This window comes from Arachis ipaensis, chromosome B10, assembly GCF_059453495.1.
Source record: "Arachis ipaensis isolate K30076 ecotype BB chromosome B10, ASM5945349v1, whole genome shotgun sequence".
Taxonomy (NCBI): domain Eukaryota; kingdom Viridiplantae; phylum Streptophyta; class Magnoliopsida; order Fabales; family Fabaceae; genus Arachis; species Arachis ipaensis.
Window position 1 is genome coordinate 13,146,579 of NC_142435.1, and position 22,411 is coordinate 13,168,989.

General features: G+C 34.2%; 1 protein-coding gene across 1 annotated transcript; it reads right to left on the minus strand.

Moving 5' to 3' along the window:
- Nucleotides 1-219: 219 nt before the first annotated feature.
- LOC107624384 (putative peroxygenase 4) lies at nt 220-5,337 on the minus strand. Its single transcript, XM_016326883.3, has 6 exons — nt 4,966-5,337; nt 3,171-3,281; nt 2,745-2,830; nt 2,359-2,453; nt 1,552-1,677; nt 220-640 (listed from the first exon to the last, which is right to left on the minus strand). Exons 1-6 carry the CDS (start codon nt 5,015-5,017, stop codon nt 490-492), a joined length of 621 nt encoding a protein of 206 aa, XP_016182369.1. The 5' UTR covers nt 5,018-5,337; the 3' UTR covers nt 220-489.
- Between the last annotated feature and the right edge of the window lie 17,074 nt (nt 5,338-22,411).

The following is a 22,411-nucleotide window of genomic DNA, read 5'->3' on the forward strand; positions in this document are numbered from 1 at the left end:
TCTTTTGTTATTTCCATTTAAAGGTTTATCCCTTAACTATGCCTATTTTTTATATGAGAAACAATAAAGTAAACACAAATAATTAGTATGGATTCAGCTATTCATATAGGATTTGGATCCTCTAAATTTTGAATTTCACTTTAGAAAATAAAGTTTGATCTTTTACCATTTATTTCATAGATAGGACCAAGAGAAAATATGAGAGAGAAACCATTCAAAGGTGAGAAATCAAACTTTACTCTCTAAAATAAAATTTAAAATTTAAAAAATCTAAATCCATTCATATAATATATCAGCTTGATAGTAATATATAAAATCAAACTCGAATCTACGAATAAAAAAAATACAGATTTCATCCATCCAAAGGAAATAAAATAAAATTCATAACCACTAGATGATAAATTTAATGTGCTATAAGAAATTAAAGCACTCTTAAAATTCACAAGGAATCATACATGCAAGGGTCAACTATGTCTATCTATATATATTTTATTTACTCTTTTTCTTTTCTGAGTGTTCCTTTTCCATTCTTTCAAACAAACTCCCATCATAAACAGCTCGAACAATATCTTTATGCAGTAAACCATCCTCATCTTTGCAAAGAACGTACAGGATTTTCCACTCTGTGTAACTAGCAAGCCTGATAAGCATCAAATGGTAGCATATTAATTAAGATTCGCTAAATATAAAATTGACATTGATATAGGGACAAGCATATTAATATTAAATATTCCCCACGTGCGTTTGGTTGAAACTTTAATTTTTAGTTCTCAAAATTTTAAAACGTTTTCAGTTTACTTTTAACATTTTTTAAGGATGTTCATTTTATCCCTTCATTATTGAATTACTTTTTCTTAACCCATACACACACCACCATTGTAGCTGCCCACATGGTGGTGGTCTAGACGCCTAGTGGATAAATGGACGAGATAGCCAGATAGGCAAGTTTGAAAGAAAAAAACAACTATTATTAGATTCAATAATGTTAATATACACTAAAAATAAGTTATTAAATTAGTCACTAATATAAAATATAAATTAAAATATAAAATACACATTAAAATAAATTAAATAACATATATATTTATAGATAAATTTATAATAATTAATTTGATTATTAATTTTGGATGTGTATGTAATATTTTTGTATTAAATTATAATAACTTTAACCGAGAATCAGAGAAGTACAATTAAAACTTTATAAAGCAAAAAAGTCACCAAAAAAAAAAAACTTTATAAAAACACTATAACAAAATTGGATCTTTTTTTTTGGTGACTAACAAAATTGGATCTTTGATGGGATGTTAAGTACACTTAGTGCCATGTTCTCTCCATATTAAAAAACATCTGAACACCTACCTAAGATGTGTGATAATCTTTGAAATACCTAATTTAATCTTGGTGAAAAAAGAATTCAGGCACTAGAGTGGAAGTCATAATAAAATTTAATTTTAGAAAAGCATAAGAGTCTGAATGCTTTTAAAATATTTTGTCTTAAACTCAATAATTTTGCATCGGTGGTGAGTATGATGATGAAGATAGGTGACTTACCATCCTTTATGATCCTTAGGAACTCTGTTTGCCTTTAGCATCCCCATCAGTTCATCAGATGTTAAAGCATTTGGGTGCTTCCGGGCATGCTTTGTGAAAATTTCTTCGAATTTTGAAGGAACAAACCTAAATGCATATACAAGCTAGTAGAGTAAGAAAATAAAATTGTGTTTACATTTTGTTCTAAAATTATTCATGTACCTGGAAATTCTAAGATTTTTTTTCTTATTAAGAAAAATAAAAAATAGGCAAAAAAACATCACATAAAATCAGCTTATTAAATTATGGTTGTTATACCTGGAGACTAAAAACACACACTGGAAGTATTAAATTAAGGTTTAGTTTGGTAAAATTTTTTAAAGAGATACTTGTACTTTTTAAAAGTTCAAACTCTTCATTTTGTGTTTAATAAATAAAAAAGACCATGTATTTATACTTGTAGCTTTTAAAAGATCGGATACTTTTGAAAGCACTTAAAATAGAGCTTTTTAGAGTTGGTTGTGGTTTTCAAAATTTAAAAGTCTAATATAATCTCATATGTTAACTAATTTTTAAATTTAATACTTACATTTATATTTATTATAGTATTTTTAAATTTTAAAAATTATTTTATCAAATACAATTGTTATTGCTGGTGTTTATTAAAAATTATTTTTAATTTAATTTATCAAACATAAATGCTATAACTTTTAAAAAATTATCTTTTAAAAATTAATTTTTATAAACTACTTTTAAAAAATAAAAATTTTACCAGCCTAATTAAATCAATAGTAAAATCTCAAACAATTTGTTAGGTGAAAAAGCTACCTTCCTTCGGAATCATAAACACCAGAGTCACTACCATGTTTTGCTTTTTGGATATTTTTAACTTCTATTGGTAGCCAAATAGAAAGAGCCTTGCCCTACACAGCATCATAAGAATTGTCGTTAACCAGATGAATCATGTTATGATGTTAGTACAAAAAAGTACATATTTCTAACAATCATTAATTAAAAAAAAGATGTATACAATTTATTTATTTGTAATTTTCAATCCAAATATTTTTATTTGTATAAAAAATTGGTTATTTATATATTATTTTATTTACACCCAAAAAATTAACTATATATATATACATATATATATAATTTTAGTATGTGTGTAATATTTTTATTTTCCATAAAAAAGAAAGTGATGGAAAGAAATCAGTTACCGGGCGAGTTTTTCGACTAAGGCCAAGATTGATAAAAATAGCACTAAAAGCAGACAATAAAATCCCACAACCGATTGCACGAAATCCTGCAAAAATAAAAGTATCCAATAATAAATGACAAATATTTTTGAAACTAATCAAATAAATAAAGTTCAGTTTCTGACTTTCAACACTAGTTATTGTTATATTTATTTATTTCATTATTTATTATTTTAAAATCATTTTTTAATTATCATGATTGACTAAGCTACCCAGCTAAAGATATATAATTATATTATATTAACATAAAATAATAATCATCCATTAGCTGTTATATAGAAATTTATATTTGGTAGACAACAAAGAAAAAAGAAAGAAATTTATATTTGGTATATTAACAAAAAAGTTTATTATTATTTTAGTAGAAAATTAGATAATTGTATCAACCTTGGTAAGTCTCCCATGGGTAAATGATGCCGTCGTGGTTCCTGTCAAAGAATGCAACATGCTTTTGCAGAACATTTTCATCATGTGCTTTTGCCGTCTCTTTTACTTTCCCTGTGAGACAGAGAAAGCATCATAACAAACGAATTAGATGAAACAGAAAACAAGTTTATATTCTTATAAACTGAGAACCACACGAAAAGAGTTGACAGAAGGATGACGATTGAATGGTAACATGTTATCGGCGTTTCTACGAATTGAATCAATAATCTTAAGATTACACATAAACAATTTAGCTGTTGCTCCAAAACTTCCCTTTTATATATGTATATATGAACACCTAATTTAGTCAACTTTTCGACAAATATAAACTGGAATGTACATAAAATAATTTATTATGTATCAGACTAGAAACCGTTTAAGTTCACTTTACTCGTATGAAAATCAGTGACTCTTGTGCTTCAAAGTTAAGTGTATATAACTTGTGTTCGTTACTCAAAAAGTTGTGAACTATTTCACACGTCTTGTGCAAATTTTGGACGGACTTGTGGAAATAATAGGAGAAAAGAATCCTGTACACGGCAGTAACAGAATTTGGTTTTGAAAGGCGATAAACAAACAAAATTGCTAGAATGAAAACCAACTTCAACATCCAAATCTAAAACAAGGGAGGACCTTGAAAACAACAGTTGCCTGCCACATCAACAGACAAGAGATAATCAAGGACCACATAAATAATTACCACGTGGCGTGTTCTTGGACATTATATTAGAGTCTCTATCAACGTGGGGAGTGCGAGCCGGAAACGGTAAATAAAATAGTTTATTTATTAAAACATTTTATCAAATAAAAAATTTTATTAAAAATATAAAAATTTAAATTTTTAATATATTTATTTTATATTTAGTAAATAAAAATATTTAAATTTTTTATTAATAATAAATTCATTATGTCTTAAAAATATATATTAACCAAAAAATAAAAATTAATAAATATTGATTTAAATACAAAATAAATAAAAAAAGAAAAATATAGGGTACTAATATACTATATGTCAATTTATTACCAACAATAATTAATTATTATATTTTAAATACGAGTATAAAGAGACACATCTAAAAAATATATTTATAAAGACGCTTCCCTTAAATAATAAATACAGCCATAAAAAAGATTTTTTATTAGACACATTCACAAAGACACCTCCATTAAACACAGTTATAAATAAGAGTTGGCATGACAACCTAACAGGATTGATAAAAAAAATTAATAACTTTAACATTTGTTAAAGACAAAATTATATCAGAGGGATAAAATTGTAGAAAAAGAGACTAATGAATAATATTACAAAATTTTAAAATTATTTTAGTTATTTTAAATTATAAACTTTTAACTTTAAATTTCAAATTAGAAATTATAAAGAAATTAATTAATATAAATTAATTAAAAATTAATTAATACTATGATTATGTTATTCTTTGATAGAAGACCAACAAAGAAACCGACAAAAGCAAGAGGAACCGTACTTCATATTTCCCCCCTCGATTTAAGCTTTCACATCCTCACCCCTGTGTGTAAGAGTTAGAAATCTGATTAACCGGCTATGGCCTGGTTGAACTCATAGCTTCTAAAAGAATTAGAAAGTTTCATAATTAAAAATCCACATAAAACTACGGTTAAAAAATCAAATACTTATCACGTTAACTAACTTCATTACCATTAAACCAAAATAGTTTTAACCTGAACAATTTTGAAAACAGAATATTACAAGCAATAATACAGTATACAGATTAAATACCCTCTTGGCTATTCTTGTTGCTGAGTTGTGCTGAAGGAAAGGAGGTAGCCATGATTGTTTGTTTGATGGATGAGGTAGCGGAGCAGTGAATGATGATGATGATAAGGCAAGAGAATTGAAGGAATGGAAGAGAAGCAAAGTGTGGCGATGGATGGAAGAAGTGCTTTACTTAAGGGTTATGGATCGGATTCCTTATGATTAAAGGTGAAGTAGTAGTATGTAGTAATACTATTCTGCGGTAGGCGATTCGTGACGTAATATATCTGCTTTAATTTGTTAATTGACGAAACTTTAAAGTTTTGTGATGAATGACTTCAAGATTCGTACGGTTCGTGCTTTCATGGTGTGAAACGTGAACGCATGTGTACAAGCAATTTAAGTATTTAACACACATTTTTATTTTTAATATTGGGTTAATAATTGTGTTTTTTTTTTTTTAAATTGTGATCTACTAGTCACAAAAAAAATATTGTGATCTACTGTGATTTTTTTTAAGATGTGGGATGATTTAACACAAAATGGATCGTCGATTTTTGTACTCGGACTGTTCGATTTATATTTAAAAAATTAAAAAAATTTGGAGTACACAAATCGGACCGTCCGATTTGTGTACTCCAAATTTTTTTAATTTTTTAAACACAAATCAGAGAGTCTGATTTGTATACCTCTCATAGTTTTAAAAAACACAAAAAATTATCAGGTTAACGTATAACACTTCTCCTATTTCCATATCCAAATTTTTTAACCATTTAACTTATATTTGCGTTCATATATATTCGTATATATGGACTTCGCATATTTGAATTACAATTTATAAATAAGAATTTGCATAAAATTGATTTTGATAAAATGTAAATTTGTATTAATGTGATTTATGTTTGTTAATCTTTATATTAAAATGGATTATAGTAAAATAAATATTGTTGGATTATACCATTAAAATTATTTTTAAATAAAAAATTACTAAAAAAGACATCAATTTAAATAAAATTTTTTATATATATACAAAATTAAAACACTAACAAAAATAATATAAAAAATATTTATTATATAAATAAAATAAATACAATAAAAAATAAAAATATGAAAGAAAGTACTATAAATTTTATAACGTCTAATATAAATTTTCTTTATTTATGACTTTATTATTATTTATCATTAGTGTTTTATTTATTTGTCTTTTTTTATAGAATCATAATTCATATTATACAAATTTTTGATAATAAACGTAGTATATAATAATTACAATAATAAATTTTAAAAAGTCAGAATAAAAAATAAAAAATTAATATAAAATAAAAATAGACTATATCAAATAATAGAAAAAAATCATACAAATAGAAAATAATAAAAATTTCATAAAACCAACAACGTATATTATATGAACAAAAAAATACAAGAAAAGGTAAATAAAATTCATATGAATAAAATCAAACAAAAGAATAAAAATATTTCATATACAACATAAATACAATGCAATAAAGGATAAAAAAAAAAGAATTTATATGAACAAAAAATAATAAAATATCATAAAAGTTAATAAAATACTTGAAAAATAAGAGCACTAACAAAAAAAAGTCAACAACACTTATCATATGAATAATAGAAATATAATAAAAAAAATTATATGAAAAAAAGCCAAATAAAAATAAAAAAAGACTTCATAAAAATATACATATAAAGAATAGTATAGTAAACGATAAAAAAAACTCATATAAAAACATAACATGAGAAATCAGAATACTACATAAATAATATAAAAATATTTATCATATAAATAAAAAAATTATAATAAAAAATATAAAAATTAAAATACGAAAGAGATTACTAAAAATAATAAATAACATTAAAATATTCATTTTGCTAGTGATTGAAACAAATCTGAAAATGAAGACCTATGAAGAACTACAAACAACTATAATAGTTACTAGTATCTTTTTTATAGAAAAAAAAATAAAGGGTAGAATTGATAAAAAAGGAATAAATTTCTCACCTAAGTTTCAAATGGTAATCAGCCACCATGCAAAATCTACGAATTTTTGCTTCACTTGAACGTGCGTTCCGAGGTAGAATTATTTTTGGATAAGAGGAATAAAAGTTGCCAAACATAAAAATAAAATTTCTAATAGACTCAAACGCGCTTCTTTCTTCCCCCAATGTGTTTGCCAAACACATGGTTAATTAAATTAAATTATAAATAAGTAATGATCGAGAATCTTAATTTATCTTCTCAATATTTAAAATAATAAAAAGTTTAAATATATATTATTTTTTAAAAGTAGTATATTCAATATATCAATATGATCATCGTAATATTTTGATATTGATAAAAGTGCATCATGTTAGTGGCGTAATGACATGACTTAGCTTGATGACGTGGACTATTAGTGACGCATGTCATTCTATAGTTTGGCTATGTGTAATGGTATAATGATATGTTGAGCAATGGCAGGTGGCATGTTGATGTGGATGGTTGTGTAATATATCACAATGCTATTTGGCCACGTGTTAGTTTGCGTCACGTATCGCAACAATATTCGTGCACATGTCATCTACTATGTTATCTATGTAGATGTATCAAATTAGTCCCTGATTTTGCATTAAACGGCTCATTTTAGTCATTGAAATTGAATGTCGTGCATCAAATTAGTCCATTTACAAGTTTTTTTTCTCATTTTTTTAAAAATTCAAAATTTTCAATATCTTTGAATGCACTAATTTCAATTCTATTTTTTCACGTATCGTTTTTTTTTTCCAAAGGTATATCATTTCATTGTAAAGTAAAATAATAGAGATGAGAAACTATGTGCATCATACATTAAGAAAGGGTATTTTCCAATAAGCCACAATTGGCAACACAATGATAAAAAACGTAAAAGAAAGAAAGGGAACATAGCTAAACTATACTACGCCGGCGCCGAAAACACAAAGACCATGTTGTGCTCCTTGTGACGAGGCCGTGAACACCAAGCCTTTTAGTTATGGCGAAGTTGTTCGATAGGGAGGGAGGTGCTGGCGAAACTCTTCTTCGGATCTCAAGGCTCGAGCAAGAATTTTTTCAGGTGATCGCTTCTCCCAGTTGAAAACTACTTCATTTCTGGCAAGTCAAGACTGCCATAGGAGGTATGCCATTTGTACACTTCGAATCTAGTAGTTCTCCTCCTTTTTCAACTATTCTATTACTTGATTCCACCAATTTCATGCTTCTAAGCCTGTGTTTCTTTGAATGATGCTAGCAAAAGGGGGGACTGATTCCACGCTGCTACTGTTTCTAGGTATAGCACCACTGTTTGAATTAGGAATTCTGGTACTACCGAGCATCTGGGACAATTGGAGCTTATTTGGGAGAGTCTTCTATTTAATTTTTCCATCATTGAAATACCTTTATGTACAAATTTTCATACAAAGACCTTTACCTTTGGCTGTGCTTTCAGGTTCCAGATTGTCTTCCAAGTGTCTGCATGTTGGAAACGTAGGTGGAGCTGCTCTTCTGGTGAATAAAAAATTTGGTAGGCAATTTTGTATCCTGAGTTGTTGTGAATCCAGTATATCGAGTCTTCCTGTTGTTTGACAGGTAGCTGGCATATTGAATGGCATGTGCCATGGCTGAAGTTTTGATGAACTAGTTGTTGGTTCTACTCTCCATTTACTGTAATCCATGTTAGGTTCTCATCCCTGCACTCTTCATTAGAAATGTGAAAAAGGAGTTGGTCCCCAAACTATGGATCCTCCTAGATTCTAACACCACCCCCACCTTGAGTAATGATATGCCATTTTATACTCTTCTCTAGTACTTTTCGACCTTCTAGTAAGCTCTGCCACGCTCAGGAGGTTCTGAATCCCGCCTTAGCTTCCATAAAGGGTGTGTTTTAAAGTATTCATACTTGAAAATCTTATAGAATAGTGAGTGAGATTTGCTAAGCAATCTCCATCCCTATTTTGCTAGCATGGCCAAATTAAAAGCTTTGAGGTCTTTAAATCCTAATCCTCCTTTTACTTTTTCTCTACTTACTATGTCCTAACTGATCCACTGCATCGTTTTTTCATTTTCTTTTTTACTCCGCTAAAATTGCATTATCATTCAATGTAGTTTATGCAAGAGAGAATTTGGTAACTTAAAGCAGCTGAGAGTGTATACTAGAATAGCTAAGCCCTTTACCTTGATCACCATTTCTCTGCCATTAGTAGAGAGAAAGGAACGCTTTCGATGGGATAATTTTTTTGCCACCTTATCTTTAATAAAGCCAAAGGTTTCTGTCTTAGATCTGCTAACTATTGAGGGTAGGCCAAGGTATTTGTCCTGAGCTCCCACGTTTGGAATGCCTAGGACCGTTGACAACTCTTCCCTTGTCTGCTGCATCGTGTTCTTGCTGAAGAAAACAACAAATTTTGTGAAGTTAATTACTTGTCCACTCATGTTGCCATACTGATGGAGTATTTGTAGTAAGCTAAGGTAATTCTGTTGGTTGGCTTTGCAAAAGAGGAGGGAGTCATCAACAAAGAGTATATGATTGATGGGCAGGCATCTTATATTCACTTTCACCCCCTGGAATAATCTATTCTATTCTCCTTTGTAGAGCAGGTAGAATAAACCTTCTGCACAGAAAGAGGAAAAGATATGGTGAGAAGGGATCTTCTTATCAGAGTTTGTAACACCCTAATATTCAAATCCTTATGATCGAGTCATAAGTCAATGATAATAAGGTGGTACGACTCTCAAGGTAGATTATAATACATAAACATATATATAAATTGAAAGGAAGTATTATACGAGAAGCCTGAAAAAGGAGAAAAATAAAATCGCGAAACAAAACACTCATGTTTCGATAGACAGAAGAGGAGGCGCACCCGGAAAAAGACATAATGACAACGTAGTAAAGGAGAATAAGATAAAGACAAGATATAAGTATATAACATAAGTAAATAGTCACTAGTCGCGACCTGCGAAGTTTAGGTCGGCTAGGGTATAGAATGAAATTAGTTTGACAACAATATTTCCTATCTCTCCCACAAATATACATCAAAGCCTATATAGGCAAGTTTTTCAAAACGATCATTACATACATATAAGTTGTTCAAGATAAAATCAGAGAGATTCTAAGCAAAATAAAATAGGAGTCCAATGATCTTCGCCATCTTTCAGATGAATTATAGTTCACTGCTGAGCTCCAGGACCTACATCTGAAAAATAAGAGATATATACCGAATGAGAACCCCTGACCCATGGGTTCCCAGTACGGTAAAAGTGCCAAATAAATACAATGCACTATAATAGGAATTCACTAAGTATCCTAAGCTTCCTTTCATCAAATATTCATCCTAGGTTCTCACTAATCCATAAATAGGCAATTGTCATAAGGGAATATTAAATCTAATTTATCTTTCTCATCTTTCCCAAGTTTCTAACTCTTAATATAACAGAACCATAATCATAAGCAGAATCATCACCAGCTAGTTTGTCTCAGTAATTTTATATCAATATCTCCTATATTCACCTGGAGCACGTGAAATCACTTCACTGTATCTACTCAAGGAGCTCAAATTATCTTATTCAATATTCATCATTGTTAATCAATCATCTCATCATTTCATTTCAACAAGGACAGCCCTCAGCGTCAACCAACACCAGAATGAGGGACCTCTCAATTGTACAAACACAAGCAATGCAGACAAGTAATACACAAGTGGATTCAAGTAAGGCAAATAGCACATAATCACATAGTATGGCATATTCAATTAGGCAAACCAAATACAAATAATCAAACCCAAACAAATCAAACATATGAAAATGATGTATGTCTGCCCTATGGCTGATGATATCATATGTCGGTTATATAGCCAACCCGACATGTCCTTGTAGCTAACCATTGGACAATCCTTGTGAGCGCGCATCCCCAAACTCAAAAATCATAATCATTCAATATATATATATATATATATATATATATATATATATATAAGTGTCTGGCCATACTTACGACGCATGGTCAACAGAATCTCGGATCTCAACTTGGACTAAGTGGAGCCGACGACCCACTGCATCTACCCAAGAAAATCCGTAACTCAGATAATTACTCAAATTCTCATATTATTCTTGACTGGGAGCAAGTGGAGGCTAACCACACCCCAGTAGACTCAAACCAAACTCGGAGCAAGTGGATCATCGCCACTGCATCTATCCAGGCAAGTATATCACAATTAGGATCATATTCAATATCAATCTCATAATCATTATCATTCTCATTATCAATCTCATAATCATCATCATTCTCATTATCAATCTCATAATCATCATCATTTTCATTAACAATCTCATGATCATCGTCATTCTCATTAACAATCTCATGATCATCATCATTCTCATTAACAATCTCATAATTATCATCATTCTCACTTAACATCTTGTTCATTTCTCTTAATTTTACTAACTCATCTGATGCGTGAGCATCTTTCCTATATTTTTCTAGTGAATTTGTATTTAATTTGTTGAGTTTAATCAAGAATTAATTATCTTTTAGCCACAATGGATGCTACTTTGAGTCTTGTGCAATTCTGTTTATTTTAGGTAGCATTTGGTTGGATTTGATGGAGCTTCCGCAGAAAAAAGAGAAGAAGGCCATATAGAGCAGGAATGGCTTAGAGGATGGAGAGGAAGCTTACACAAATGGAATCAGCACAAGAATTAAAGGAGATTACAGCGAGGAACGACGCGTGCGTGTACCTGATGCGTGCGCGTGATTTGGAGCTTTCCATGGCGACGCGTGCGCGTACCTGACACGTACGCGTGACAAGCGCGAAGTGCAGAAAATGCTGATTCCTATTAATTCTGATTTAAACTTTAATTTTTATTTTAAAATAGGAAAATATATTATTTTAGTTTTATAAAATAGATTTTAAATTAATTAGGATTAGATATAAAAGGGAAAATAAACTTCCCTTGTAGGGGGATTCCAATAGTTAACTTTTCATTCCACCTCAACCCAATTTACAATCCTTATTTTCTCTCTGAACCATGAGCAACTAAACCTCCACTGTTAAGATTAGGAGCTTTGTCTATTGTATGGATTGATACTATTATTTTTCTATTTTAATTCATGTATTGATTTATATTTCAAGAATTATTTTCGTTCTTTATTTTATGAATTTGGGTGAAACGGAAGTATGACCCTCTTTCTAATTGAGTTCTTGTATAACTTGGAAAAGCTCTTTACTTGAACAACAGCTTGAAAACATATTCTCCTAAATTTCTAACTATCTGGACTTAACGGGATACGTGACATATAATCCTCTTATATTTGGGTAATTAGGATTTCTGTGGCATATAACTAGAATTGAACTTCACCCTCTAATTGGAATTAATTGACCAAGGAATTGACGATTGATGAATTTTAGAGGAGACTAGAAAGGTCTAAGGAATTAGGGTCTAGTCACATATAGTTTGCCATGAATTAAATCTTGCATGATTAGAATAAATTAATAAGAAAAGTCAATCCGGAAAATAGATAACTCTGAAGCCTTAACTGCTTTCTCCATATTTTATTCCCAACTTATTTATTTGCATGTCTTCTGTTTAATGCTTTTTGAACTCTCAAACACTATTTTCTGTTTGTCTAACTAAGTAAATCATTTAACCATTATTGCTTAGTCCATCAATCCTCGTGGGATCGACCCTCACTCTCCTGAGGTATTACTTGGTACGACCCGGTGCACTTGCCGGTTAGTTTGTGGGTTATAAATCACACACCAAGTTTTTAGCGCCGTTGCCGGAGATTGATAGTGATTAACAACTATCAGTTGTTTGATTGCTTAGATTAGGCATTTTTGTTTTAATTTTTTTTATTTTTGCTTAGTATTTTCGAAAAAAAATTTAAATAAATAAACAGTACTAATATTTTTCCTTAATTTCTAAAATTAAGTTTGGTGTCACCTAGTTAATTTCATTTTAATTTTCTCGTTTATTTTCTCTATTAATTTTCGAAAATTTTTGTCTAATTTCAGTTACCATTTTCGAAATTTTTCTGTTTTATTTATTTAGTATTTCTATTTTATTATTTTACATAGGTTACCTCACTGGGAGTTCTCTGCACTCTGACGTAGAGAATCTCATCTTTTCTTATTTTTTGTCTGTTTATGCACAGGAACAGAGACAAGGAACCTTTTTTAGACTTTGATCCTGAACCTGAAAAGACTTTCAGGCGGCGTTTGCAACAAGAAAGACTTAACAAGGCTGCAGAATCCACTATGGATCCTAATAATGCTGTTAATGCCAATGTGGCAAATCTGAATGGGGATGATCAACAAAGGAGAGTGATTGGCTCTTACTCTGCTCCTACTGCAGATATTTATGGAAAAAGCATTGTGGTGCCTCTTATAGCTGCGAACAATTTTGAGTTGAAGCCACAATTGGTCACCCTGGTGCAACAAAACTGCCAGTGTCATGGTCTTCCCCACGAAGACCCAAATCAATTTATTTCTAACTTTCTGCAGATTTGTGATACTGTGAAGACAAATGGAGTGAACCCAGAGGTGTACAAACACATGCTCTTCCCATTTTCTCTGAGGGATGGAGCAAAGCTATGGCTAGATTCCCAACCCAAGGAGAGTTTGGATACTTGGGACAAGGTTGTTACTGAGTTTCTTACTAAATTTTTCCCACCAAAGAAGCTGACTAAGCGGTGGAGGTTCAGACCTTCAAGCAGAAGGATGGTGAAACTCTTTATGAAGCTTGGGAGAGGTATAAGCTACTGACTAGGCAATGCCCTCCGGACATGTTCTCCAAATGGACCCAACTAGATATCTTTTATGAAGGTTTGGGTGAAATATCCAAGATGTGCTTAGATAATTCTGCAGGTGGTTTATTGCACAAGAAGAAGACACCGGAGGAGACTATTGAGCTTATTGAATTGGTTGCTAGCAACCAATATTTATACTCATCTAACAGGAATCATGTGAACTCTGAGGCTCCTCAGAAGAAGGGTGTTATGGAAGTAGAAGCTCTTAATGTTATTCTTGCTCAGAACAAGCTTATGTCTCAGCAAATAAATCTACTTACTCAGCAGATGGGTGGCATGCAAATCTCAGCTATCAACACCCAAAATCCACCTCACGAGGTCTCTTATGACATGACAGGTAATTTTGTGCAAAATGATAATTATGATTATGCTCAATCCTCTTCTGAACAGGTCCATTACATGGGGAGTGCTCCTAGAAATCCCAATAATGATCCCTATTCTCAGACCTACAATTAGGGGTGGAGAAATTACCCAAATTTTGGGTGGAGGGACCAACCTCAGAAACCTCAGAATTTCAAAAATAATTCTCAAGACGGCTTCCAACAGAACAATCACAATAACCGCCAATTTCAATCTCATCAACAACAACCACCTCCGCAGGCAAATTCTAAATCCCAAGAAGATTCTAATTAGGAGATGATGAGGAGTTTTGTGCAGGAAACCAGAACATCAATCAAGAATTTGGAGATTCAGATGGGTCAAATAGCCACAAGAGTTAATGAAATTGATCAGAGGACCACTAATAGCCTTCCTGGTAACACAATTCCAAATCCAAGAGAGGAATGCAAGGCTATCATCTTGATAAGTGGACAAGTGGCAGGTATTAAAGCACAAGTTAATGAGGAGCCAGTTGAAAAATAAGATTGCAAGGTTATTCAATTAAGAAGTGGTAAAGTAGCTGGCTCTAAGACCAAGGTCAATGAAGAGCTAGTTGAAAAGGAAGCTATAGAAGAGAAGAAGGAAGAAGTAGAACACGTCCCTCCAAAGCGTGCAGACAACCCATTCCCAGACTCTCTTGACACTTATACTACATTGCCAAAGGCTCCTGAGTACAAGCCTAAAATGCCATATCCTCAGAGACTTCAAAAGGAGACCAAGGATAAGCAGTTTTCAAAGTTCTTGGAAGTCTTCAGAAAGTTTCAAATCAATATTCCTTTTGCTGAGGTTTTGGAACAAATACCTCTCTATGTCAAGTTCATGAAGGAGCTGTTGTCAAAGAAGAAGCCTTTAAGGGGAGATGAGACAGTGGTCCAGACTAAAGAATGCAGTGTCATCATTCAGAATAACTTACCAAAGAAGATGCCAGATCCAGGGAGCTTTCAAATTCCATGCACCATTGGGAGTACAACTTTTGAGAAAGCCCTATGTGATATGGGGGCAAGCATAAATCTAATGCCCTTATCTGTGATGAAGAAGCTGCAAATCCAAGAGACACAACCCACAAAGATAGCATTACAGATGGCAGACAAATCTATGAAGCCTGCATACGGATTAGTGGAGAATATCTTGGTCAAAGTGGGTAAGTTCTTCCTCCCAGCAGATTTTGTGATTCTTGACACGGGGGAGGATGAGAATGCCTCTATAATTCTAGGAAGACCATTCCTAGACACTGGGAGAGCTCTAATTGATGTAGAAGTAGGTGAATTAGTGCTTAGAGTGCATAATGAGCAATTGGTCTTTCATGTCTTCAAAGATATACATTCAGCAGGTAGAGAAGAGAGGTGCATACAGACTGAGCTTATTGATCCAAACCTTCAAGAACCCCCTGATGATGTACAGCAGCATCTGCAGCTCAAACCTCCTTTGGTGACAATCAATAAATTTCCTCCTAACATCAAACCTAAGTTTGGTGTCGGTAATGCATCATCCACCAAGGAGGAGGTTCTCAAAAAGAAGAAAGTACCCAGAGGATGGAGAAACAAAAAGATCCCCACTGAAGATTTCTCCCCAGGAATGAAAGTGGTGTTGACTAGGAATCTAGTGTGGATTTATACAGTAAACAAAATTCTCTCTCTGGAGCATATTGAGCTAATTTATGGAGACACAGGAAAGAAATTCAAAGTGAGGGGTGAAGAGTTGAGCCCCTATGATCCTCCTCCTTAGAGGAGCTGACCGTCAAGCTAGTGACGGTAAAGAAGCGCTTGTCGGGAGGCAACCTGATAATTTCGTATCCTTAGTCATTTTTCGTAGTAGTAGTTTTCTTAACTATTTGATTTTTATTGAGTTTTTACTATTTTTCTAATCATGCAGCTATTTTAGAACAGGAACCGAATACTTCAGGCGACAAAAAAAAACGAGCACATGACGCGCAAGCGTCGCTGACGTGTACGCGTCATATGTGTGTGCGTGAAAAATAAAAGTTAACAGAGAGTTGAGCAGGAGTGGCGCTGGAACTATGCCTCGCGCACCAGCTCACCCACGCGTACGCGTACCATACGCGTATGCGTCACTCTGGTTTTCGGCACTCCACGCGGACGCGTCCTTGATGTGCACGTGTGAACAGGAAAAATCGGCATAAAAGGTGTTTGGCCAGAAAGTTATGATGGTGTGGGGCTGGAACTGTGCTAGGCGCACAAATCCCATCACGCATACGCGTCCTTGACGCGTGCGCGTCGTTTTCCCATCCTGGCCGTCCACGCGTACGCGTCCCTGACGCGTACGCGTCGCTTAAAATTTGTGCGATCCACACGTACACGTGCCCTACGCGTACGCATCGCATGCGACACCCAATTAAACCATATCAGCACATGATTTCAAATCATCCACCCCCAATCCTAATTCTCTCTTGTTCTTTTATCCTTTTTTCCCTTCTTTCATCATACTATTTGTTTTTATTTTCAGTTCTTCTTTGCTTAAGGAGAAGTAAACCTTTAAGTTTGGTGTTGTCGCTACGCTTATGGATTTTCTGCTTATTTTAATAGCACCAAAGGGAGATGAATGTTCCTCATGGAGGAATGAGATGGCCACTAGCATAACTGAGGTGGTTGAGTTCCTTTCATTCTATTTCTCTTCCGTTCTTATTTTGTTGTTTTCTGTTTTCTGTTGCTTTGATTACCTGCATGATCTTTAGTACTTTCAGTTCTTAGATTTAATTTCATTCTGTCATTTGCTTTTAAAAACAAAAAAAAATGTCTCATGTACCACTCACTGAACTTGAATCTAAAAAGAAAAAGAAAAAGAAGTGATGTATTGCATGAGAAATTGAGTTTATATTAAAGAGTAGTCTTATTCACTTACATGTGGTGGTATTTTCTGTGACTCTGAATGCATGACATGAACTGTGCATATTTAAATTTGAATCAAAGAATGTTGATGTACAAGGAACAGGGATTTAGAGAATTATTATGACTTCTCTAAAATACACAAAAGCTTAATCCTCGAAGCAAAAGAAACAGCTTTGAAAAAAAAGCAAGGTCCAAGGCTCTGAGCATCAATGACTAGGGAGGTCAGACATAATTAAAAGCTCAAAGAGTTGTTTCCGTAGTCACATGCTTGTGGTATTCTTGTGTCAAGTAATCCTTGAGACAAAACATTTAGAGTCGAGATCAATTGCAATTAGCAGAGTATGCCAAAGGCTTTGAGCACCACTATCTGGGAGTAACTGAAAGGAAAATCAGAACTTAAAGAGAGTTCCCCAGTTAAGTGCTTGTGGTGTTTCTGTGTCAAGTGAAGCTTGAGACAAAACATTTAAAGTCACGGCTAGGCTCAAGGTGCAAAGCACCAAAGAAAAGAAAAATTTCTGTGTTCAAGGGTTAAATTGAGTTACAAAAGATCAGAGAATTCATAATATTATCCGGATTCTAATTCCGAATGACACTGACATCCTTTTGATTCAAAGGAGAGTGAGATGGCAAAGCTATTCAAGATTTCAGTTGTAAACCCCACTATAAGAAGAGAGATGAGCTTAATCGAACTCTCATTCTCATGCAAATTCACATCCTAAGCTTATATTAGTTTGATTGCTTGAGGACAAGCAACAATTCATCATCTCATTTGACTTTATCCCTAACTCTTCCATCCTCAATTCCACCGGCTCTAGACTCGTATCAAAGTTTATAAAGGTGCAGGAGACTAAAAAAATGGTTGAAATCCATAAACATACATTTTTTCAAATTCTGGGAGGTGTGCATACACATACATGTGGTGTGCGTGCGCACAGGTTGAAACTTAGGGACGCGTACGCATACACCCAATTTTGGACTATACCATGTATGCAGGCAATGTCCGCGTACGCGGGAGCACTTGGCAGAGGCCAATGCCCGCGTACGCACATCACGTGCCACGTACGCATCCATATCAGAAACCAGAAAATCTGATATGCTGCAGAAATCAGTTTTTCAGTCCAATTTTTAAAACTGGTGCGCGAATTTGTGACTCGCACAACTAAACCGGCAAGTACACCGGGTCGTCCAAGTAATACCTCAGGTGAGTGAGGGTCGAATCTCACGAGGATTACTGGATTGAGCAAGCTGTGGTTATCCTGTAGGTCTTAGTCAGACGAATAGAAAGATAGTTGTTGTTTGTTGTAAGCGCACAAACAAGCAATAGCAATAGAATGTAGAAACATTAATTAGCAGTTAGTTAAAGCTTCGGAGGTGCTTCTTCTTCTGGATTAACACGTCATACTCACTACTCTAATGATGAATGATTCATTCAATGACAAGGCTGTAAGTGATTAAGCCATTGGTCGTGGTCATTAATCTCCTCAGGTCCAAACCAAACATCCGAATGGACTAGATCAATCTGGGAGAGGGTGAAGCGCTGACAAACCCCATTTGTAGGGTTTATCTTGTATTGATTCTAAGAGATTTTAATACCTTTTACCCTCATTTATCCATTGAAATAGCATGGTTTTGTGATTGTCTCCTTATTTGTGCTTAGATGTGAAAACATGCTTTTCAACCCTTAATTTGATGGTTTTAATCTCCCTTTGATTCCACTAGATGCCTTGATATGTTTGTTAGTGATTTCAGACTGAAAAGGGCTAGGAATGGATCAAAGGAGTGAAGAGGGAAAGCATGCAAAGTGGAGAAATCATGAAAAGTCAAAGAAGTTGAACTCGCCCATGGACGCGCGCGCGCACCTGGCGCTTGCGCGCACCTGCGAATCACCCCATGGACGCGTACGCGTGCTGTGCGCGTACGCGTCGGTGCTGATATATGATTTTTTTATGAATTCGCAACCAACGAATTCTGAAGGGTTGTGGGGCCCAATTGCAACCAACTTTGGCGCCAAAGATGCTATTTAAAGCCAAGGATTGAAGAGAAAAGGGGATTCCATTCAATACACACTCATTAGGATTAGTTTAGAGTTAGTTTCTAGAGAGAGAAGCTCTCACTTCTCTCTAGGATTAGGATTAGGATTAGATTAGTTCTTAGATCTAGATCTATTTCTTCTTATTCTCTCTTCTAATTTTCGTTCCTCTCCTCTATTGCACTTGTAGGATCCTTCTTCTAATGTAATTCCTTTGTTTGTAGTTGTGAATTCTCTTTTGTAGATCTACATTTCTCCTTCAATGCAATTGGTAAGTTCTTTGTTATTTCATGATTGATTTAGTTTTCTATTGTGGACCTCTTGCCTTTGTAGTTAGATCTCTCTTTAATTCTTGCAATTTATGTTGTTTACTTTTATTGCCTTTTATGTGTTTGATGAAATGTCTCTTATAGCTATTAGTTAGATTTTGTTCCTCTCGGCCTAGGTAGAGTAATTAGTGACACTTGAGTTATCTAATTCCCTTGTTGATTGATAATTGGAGAGATTGCTAATTGGTTTGGAGTGCACTAAAGCTAGTCTTTCCTTGGGAGTTGGCTAGGACTTGTGGCTCAAGTCAATTCATCCACTTGACTTTCCTTTATTTAGTAAGGGTTAACTAAGTGGTAGCAATGAACAATTCTCATCACAATTGAGAAGGATAGCTAGGATAGGACTTCTAGTTCTCACACCTTTCCAAGAGCCTTTTATAGTTGTTAGTTTATTTTCATTGCCATTTACTTTCATGCCTCTTGTCCAAAACCCCAAAACAACTCAAACCAATAACAAGACACTTCATTGTAATTCCTAGGGATAACGACCCGAGGTTTGAATACTTCGGTTTATAAATTTTAGGGGTTTGTTTTAGTGACAAACAACTTTTTGTATGAAAGGATTAGTGATTGGTTTAGAAACTATACTTGCAACGAGATTTCATTTGTGAAATTCTAAACCATCAAAAATCCATTCATCAAAATGGCGCCGTTGCCGGGGAATTGCAATGGTGTTATGTTATTGGTTATTGTACATATGTTAATAGTGTGAATATCTTGCTTTTTGCTTTATTTGCTAGTTGTAGAATTTTGTTTCTTTTGTTTTCTATTAGCTTTTGTTTTTATTTTATCTTTTCACCATGAATTCTCATTTTGGCTATGAGTGTGATTACAACTATGTTGTAGGTGATGGGAGCTACAATGAAGATGTGTGTCAAGGATGGGATAACCAAAGGTGGTAGGAGCCATATGCTTATGATCAATCCTCTTGGCAACAACCTCCACCAATGCACTATGAAGAAGAGCTATTCTATGATGCATATCAATCCAATGGCTATGGTGAATCTCCTTGTGACTTTCAAGAACCACCACCATATGCCTATGAGTCATATCCTCAACATGAACCTCAACCACACTCACAAGCCTATTTTCAACAAACACCTCCATATGACCATGATCCTTACCTACCATACCAACTTCCTTTTGAACCATATGAGCCATACATGGAACCACAATTCCAAGATTGCTACTCCCAAGAACCACCTCAATACACACCACCACCTTACCAAGAAGAACCACCTTCCTATAATGAACTCTTTCTCCAAGACAATGAACCCTCTTATCCACCCCAATTCTCAATGGATGAAACCCTTAGCCTTATACTTCAAGGGCAAGGAGAAATGCAAAGGGAGACACTAGAATTTATGGCCACCTTGACCAAGGTAGTAAGCATTTTAGCCTCCCAATGCTTGAGCACTCAAAGCACTCCCATGGTCACATGTGGAGAACCAATTAAAGAGCATAGCATGAAGGAAAGATTGGAAACTCCGGTGGAAAAGGAGGAATGCTACTTTGTGTTAGAACAATTGGAGGAGCCTATGATTATTAAAGAAAAGGAAGAAGTGGTTGAAGACTTAGGAGATGCGGAACCTCCATGGGAAGCTAAAATCAAAGAAAATCCCTCCAAGAAGAGTAAATTTGATGTTGAGGAGGAATGTGCACAACCTCCAAGGCATATTCTATATGAAGACTTGGAGGGAATGAAGCAAGAATTGAGTTCCCTTGGTGATGAAGATCATGCATCCAATCTTCTTGGTGAAGAATCCTTTGAATTTGAAGAATCCTCTCCCAATGAATTTAAACGTGATGTGGAGGTAGATTTCTCTCAACCTCCCATTTATGACTTGAGTGATGTTGAAGAGTTAGATGAAATTGATGAACAAAGGATTGGAAGTGAAGAAGCCTATGAAGAGGTGGAGATTAACAAGGAAGAACACAAGGGAGTAAAGCTTGCTAGCACATTGGAGATACCTCTCCCCAAGCCACCACCATCCATTCTTTCATTCAAGTGGGTAAATTCCTTATACTCAAGCTTTATTATTCCTCTTGAATATGGTTTGCTTGAGACGGATGGTCAACTTAGACATATTTGTGGCTTTAAAAGCAAAAAGGAAATGGCTAGTGGTTGGAAACATTATTCTAGGCTCATTATGGTTGCATGTTCAAAGCTTAATTGCAAGGTTTGGTGTAGAGCTAGATTGTTTGGGTCTAGGAGAATGTTTGGTCACTTTATTGAGAATTCTAAGGTCATGCCACCCAAATGGAATAATGATAATCAACTTGAAGATGGGTGTGGAAATAAGATATGGGATCCGGGAATACATGAGGATCAATTTTGGGAGCCCATGGTTTGTGAAGAACTCCATCAAGGCTTGAAGATATTAAAATTGACGAATGGAGCTTATTGGAGATTCAAGCATTGGTGGATGTTCAAGGATAGCTTCAAGCACAAGCCACCTTGAGAGGAGCTCCCCATAAGTCCAACTTAAGGACAATAAACAAAAGTGCTAGGTGGGAGACACCCCACCATGGTAAAATCCTTTCATTTTCTCTTTTGTATATATTGGTAGAATTAGCTTAATTTCATGTTTTGTTTAGTTAGTTGAGTATGTTTGGTAGTTTAAGTATGTTAAATAAGGTTTTATGGTGTTTTGGTAGCTGTTTGGAGGTTTGGAATGCTTGGACTGGTGCAAAAACATAGAAAAAAAAATTTTGAAAAAAAAACAGAGCACCATCCACGCGTACGCGTACATGGCGCGTACGCGCACTTACAGCATTTTCGACCATCCACGCGCGCGCGCCATGCGTGCGTACGCGTGGATTGAGAAGTTCCAACCTCCATACATTTTCCAGAGAGTTGTGCCTGCGCCGCGCCAACGTTGTGCCTTTGGCACAAACCTATTTGCGCGCTCGCGCACATGACGCGTACGCGTCACTCTCGAAATAAGCCATCCGCGCGCGTGCGGCATGCGCGCGTGCGGCATGCGCGCGTGCGCGCGGATTTCTTTCTCCCATCCACTTTTCTTTTCTTCTCTTCCTTCCAATTCTTTCCTTCTCCTTTCTTCTTCCCTT

What these genes read in the sequence shown, in the direction of transcription:
- LOC107624384 (XM_016326883.3), bottom strand. Translation starts at nt 5,017, where the DNA reads ATGGCTACCTCCTTTCCTTCAGCACAACTCAGCAACAAGAATAGCCAA. An exon ending in CCCATGGGAGACTTACCAAG is followed by an intron (nt 2,831 to 3,170) that starts GTTGATACAATT and finishes TTATTTTTGCAG; the next exon opens with GATTTCGTGCAATCGGTTGT. An exon ending in GTTTATGATTCCGAAGGAAG is followed by an intron (nt 1,678 to 2,358) that starts GTAGCTTTTTCA and finishes ATATGCATTTAG; the next exon opens with GTTTGTTCCTTCAAAATTCG.